This window comes from Grampus griseus (genome assembly GCF_964374135.1).
Source record: "Grampus griseus genome assembly, chromosome: 9".
Lineage (NCBI taxonomy): Eukaryota > Metazoa > Chordata > Mammalia > Artiodactyla > Delphinidae > Grampus > Grampus griseus.
In genome coordinates, this window is record NC_139003.1 from 68,776,019 (window position 1) to 68,780,992 (window position 4,974).

The window sequence follows — 4,974 nt, forward strand, 5'->3', positions numbered from 1 at the left end:
ACTGAGCCTGTGCTCTAGAGCCCGAGCCACATCTCCTGAAGCCCGGGCACCTAGATTCCCGTGCCCTGCAACAAGAGAAGCCACCGCAATGAGAAGCCTGCACACCGCAATGAAGAGTAGCCCCTGCTTATCGCAATTAGAGAAGGTCCGCGCACAGCAACGAAGACCCAACGCAGCAAAAATAAATAAATAAAATAAGTTAAAAAAAAAAAGCAATTACTCTGATACGTTTATTCTGTAGTTTTTGTAAACACGTACTTTTTTATACATGTTAGAGACAAGGACAATAACTTTTAGCAGTGTTTATTTTTGTTAAAAGAAACTGATGGAATTGAAGGTTAAATCACCTTCCGATTGCACAGATTAAACAAGAAAGTATTACATATTTCATCTTTACAAAGCATCTTATTGATTTAAAAAGATCCATACTATTGATAAAGTTCATGATGAAACATATATGTAATAAGGAGACTAAAATATTTATTTTACATATCTACAGTATGTATTATCTTATTTCTAGATCAACCACAAATTACACAAGAAAATATTTAGATACATGAAAAAGCTTCAGAACATAAAAAATTAACACTTTGAAAAAAATCACTTGTGAAAGCTCATTAAATAATAACATTGACAAATAAATAGTTAATCAGCTTTACTTATTAGCTGCTGCCATGCATTTCTGGCATTCCATTCCAAGCGAGGGTCAGCATGCAGGGTATAATTTCATACTATGAGACTGTAAAAAGCTACAGGGCTTATTTTTGAAGTGAAATGTCACGAAGTCTTTCACTCTTTCAAAGGGCGATCACTCTTGGCTGCTAAACTGTTCCCATGAAGATTACCAAAAAAGCACCTTCCTGAAGTGTTAACCTGAAGATTCGTGGCAACAATTTTTTTTTTTTTTAACTTTTCAATTCTGAAGAGGTTTTGTTGGGGGGTGGGGGAGATGGATTGGGAAATGAAGGGTAACTGAGAAGCCCTTTTCCTTTTTAAAAAGTAATGATTCAGTGATGTGTATAGTATCACCAGTCTTTCAAGAACTAATACTACAGGATGTGTGGAATTAATACTACAGGATATGTGGAATTTAAATGCAAATCCCACTCATGGATGTGCGTACGTCTTGAAAAACTTGAAAAAGCTATTTCCAAAGAAGCTCCTGATACTTAGGACAGCTTGCTGGGTTTGATCAAAGCAGAAAGCATATATTTTCAAGTAAGAAAAGAGCAGTGGCAGGCTTGAGTCTTCTGAGCAATCAAATCTGTAAAGCAGATGGTTACCAGTCAGTCCAGTTTGGAGAGCCTGAATTCTAACTCATGCTGTGCTTGCTGGATTTGCTGGCTCTTTTCCGCTCTCTGTGATGCTGGGCTGGCTTGGCAGGAGACATGCTCTCGAAGTTATGACTGGACTCATTGTGCTGCCGCGTGTACCTCTTGCACTTGCAGGCGGTGACCACCGTGATTTTGTAGGTGCGTGTGCTGCCATCTTGGCACTGCAGCTGGATTCTCTGAGTACGCGTTTTGTCATTGACACACCTCCACTCCTGGGAGCTCCTTCTGCTCCAGTACTTTGTTCCATAGCCTCCTCCGATCCAATTGGGCAGCACAGGCAGGGGCAAGCATTCGCCAGCGCACACCAGCTCCTTCAGGGGGCTGATGCTAGTGCACTGGCCATCAGAGATGTATTTGGTGGAACGCAGTTCCCGGCAACCTACTTGAACTCGAGCTGCAGGAAACAGGAAAAAAATGTGCATCAGAGGCAAAAAACAAATGGACAGTTTTTTTAAAAAAGTAATCTACAATGACAAAAATAATGTCCAAATGATAGCAAATGGCCAAATAGGAAGCAAACACCTATTTTATTTTCACAATGCAAAACACTGCCTGGATGATTGTAGAGAAAGCTTTCATGAAAATTATCAGCTTATATGGCTACAATTTATGGAATAAAATAAACTGGGCCTGATTTTTTTTTCATATATAACATTAGCTAATAGCTTACTGGAGTATATGAAAATTCCATTTTCTTAGTCTTACTCCCCAATAAGTATTAAGCAGGTCTTACATTTATGTGTAAATATTCATTCTTTAATGAGGTAAGAAGGAGTATACTTTAATGTTCTTTTACTCATGGGTCATATTAGTTAATGTCTGCAAGTACTTTTAATTAGGTTTTTTTAAAAAAATCTATTGAGAAAATGCAGAAAATATTTAAATATTGTGTACAATGCAATCCATAATATTTTGTTTCACTTATAAAATTCAGCTGCAGAGAATCATATATACATATGTGTACGTTTGACATTTTGCATATCAAACTTAATAACTGCATTTTAAGCATAAATTCCCAAGCTGACTTCTAAAAACACAAATATTAAAATGTTTAAATGCAAAATGTCACTACAACTCAATATTTAAAGAATATAAAACCCCCTAAATCAGGAACGTATGGTTGCCATAACAACTTGGCTACATTTCCATGAATTTTATGGCAGAAAAATGCCTAACATGTCTGATTTACAACTGCAAAAGGAACTACGGTGTTCGTTTCCTGAATATTGGTCATGGCAAACTTTTTGTTTAGTCATTTGAATTTGATAAGCGTGTTCTCTAATTGACTGTTTCTCATTACATGCCTTACATAATTAAAGCAAAAATTAATCTTGAAATATTTGAGTTTTCCTTTCCATTGCTTTGTTATCTAAACTTGAGGAGAATTGCCTGTAACAAGCTTGGGGGAAAAAATCGAGCCTTGTTAACCAGAAATATATATATATTTCAAAGTACAGACTGCTGAAATTTAAAAAATATAAATTATAAGGGACATTGAAGTGGTCTTGCATAGAATATTGAAAGCTAGTATGAAGTAGATACTAAATTCGGAGTTTTACGTCAGCTCTGTACCGCAGTACTAGTAAGGTGAGAGATATAGGCTAAAGGGATGTGATAACTGTGAAAAAATTTAAGGTATATGCACATACATCCATGCGGGTACAGAGCATGAGACTGAAATTAAAGTGTAAACTAGCTGGCTGGTCTGGGTGCTCTGCCTGTCTGATTCTGATTCCAGTTCACCTTCCTGCAGCTGCCTTAGGAATGCACCTGGAAACAGCTGGAGATGATTTTGACCTGTCTAGCTTTTTGTTCCTGTTCATATAGAGATTTGGCATTTTTGCAGTGACAGTTCATTGACAATGAATACCCACCACATTGCTCGGTAATCTAATAATAATAAAGTAGTTCCTGTGTACCTAAAAGCAACCATCCTCATGAAAATTAAAACACCTTGGTTTTCTTAGAAAGACACTAACAGTCACATTTGCTTTGACTTTTCAGAGGTTGAAACTCCTTTTAGCACTTGAACGACGAGTGCTTGAGGACGAGCTAAAGATTTGTGTAAGATTTCTTGTGTACTGTTCCTCTGTGTCTCTTTTAAAACCCTATTACTAGCATGTGAACTCTTCTAAAGGAAAGGAGTGATATAAAAGAAGAAATTTGAATCCCTCTAACTAATGGTCAATGAGTCTGTCAATTAAGCAAACAGAAAAGAAGAAAAATATTTTCTATACAAAGTATTATTGTACTGTCATTATTTTATATCTCTAAAGTCATGAAAGTTTCCCCAGTCTCTCCCAGAAATATACAGTTACCTAAATTTTGATCTGGTTAATGAGGAATTATTTTGGAGAATATGATTCTCCAATGTTTTTAGTTTTATCCCTCTTTCTCAAATATCATCATCCAAACTTCAACTTTTTCACTAGACATGTTTTAGAAATCAGTGTGAGCCATTTTTTTTCCCCAAAAAAGCTTCTTTTTTTTCCCTTGTGATTTCCCATACATGCTTTTGTTAATTACCTTTATACACTTTACCAGAATTGCACATGTCCTGAAATAAACAGAAAACAATCTGAATTTAACTAGAACAACACTTTGTAAAAATTCTCATCTTGCATGATTTTAAAGAAGCAACAGTCTAATTCCTGGAAACATTTTCTTTTGGAATGTTTAGAAACTTAAGTCTGCGCCTACATTATCAAATCACTGTTTTAGTAATGTTAACTTTGTAGGGAAGAATGCCAATATACACGTGCAGCAGATTTTCCCAGATTGTTTAGCAAAACGTATATGGTTCAGGTTAGTTAGCAATGAAAGAGTTCTACAGGAATGTGAGCTAATGCTACCAAATAAGAAAAAACCAAATCCATGGAAGTAAAACACACTTACTGTTCCGATCCAGTCCAGTGTCACTGAAATGCCTGCCTCCATTTCTGGCTTGATTCATCGTGCTGTTGTTGCTGGGCTGTGCTGGAACAGGTTTAACCACATGTGAATAAAGGATTTCTGTGGCATCATTTTTAAAAGCCAAACAGCTTTTCATTAGGATGCATGCAAGGGGAATGAGATAGAAATGAATGGCAGGAGGAAGCATGGTGAGTAGAGGATTTGCTTGGCTGGAGAGCTGGTTAATTCCTTTCCCTCTGCTTCTGCACTGTAACTGTGAAATTCCTCCTCAAGGTTCCCTTTATATATCCACTGAGGTTTGGCGTTCATTCAGGTGTAAAGTTGTGTAAAGCTTCAGAGTGAAAACACAGAGAAGGGGTGGGATCCCTACATGACCCTGCAAAAGAATTTTACCAATGGAAGAGAAGACTACAGAAAAGGAGGAGCCTGGTATACAAATTGCCTGAAATTTCAGAGTTGGACTTCATCAGTTGTCTGTGAGCTGAAGCAGCCAGGCACACTCTATAGTAACTACAGCCCCCCTCTTTCTCTCTCTCTCTGTCTCTGTCTCTCTCTCTCTGTCTCTCTGCCATTTCCTTTCCTAAATCTAGTTCACATTCGGGTTTAATTTAAAAGAAAATATGCTGCTGTTCATTTGAAGAGATTTACATTCCCACAGTTGTTCTGTATTTGCGATAGGGAGAGGGTTCATCCCAGATAATAAGAGGAATTCAGGAGTTAAATATTG

At 37.1% G+C, this 4,974-nt stretch overlaps 1 protein-coding gene across 1 annotated transcript; it reads right to left on the reverse strand.

Annotated features, from left to right (window-relative positions):
• Nucleotides 1-1,312: 1,312 nt before the first annotated feature.
• SOSTDC1 (sclerostin domain containing 1) lies at nucleotides 1,313-4,556 on the reverse strand (the record flags this gene model as incomplete). The annotated part of the gene is made up of 2 exons (XM_082661874.1): nucleotides 4,230-4,556; nucleotides 1,313-1,728 (listed from the first exon to the last, which is right to left on the reverse strand). Exons 1-2 carry the CDS (start codon nucleotides 4,432-4,434, stop codon nucleotides 1,313-1,315), a joined length of 621 nt encoding a protein of 206 aa, XP_082518000.1. The 5' UTR covers nucleotides 4,435-4,556.
• Between the last annotated feature and the right edge of the window lie 418 nt (nucleotides 4,557-4,974).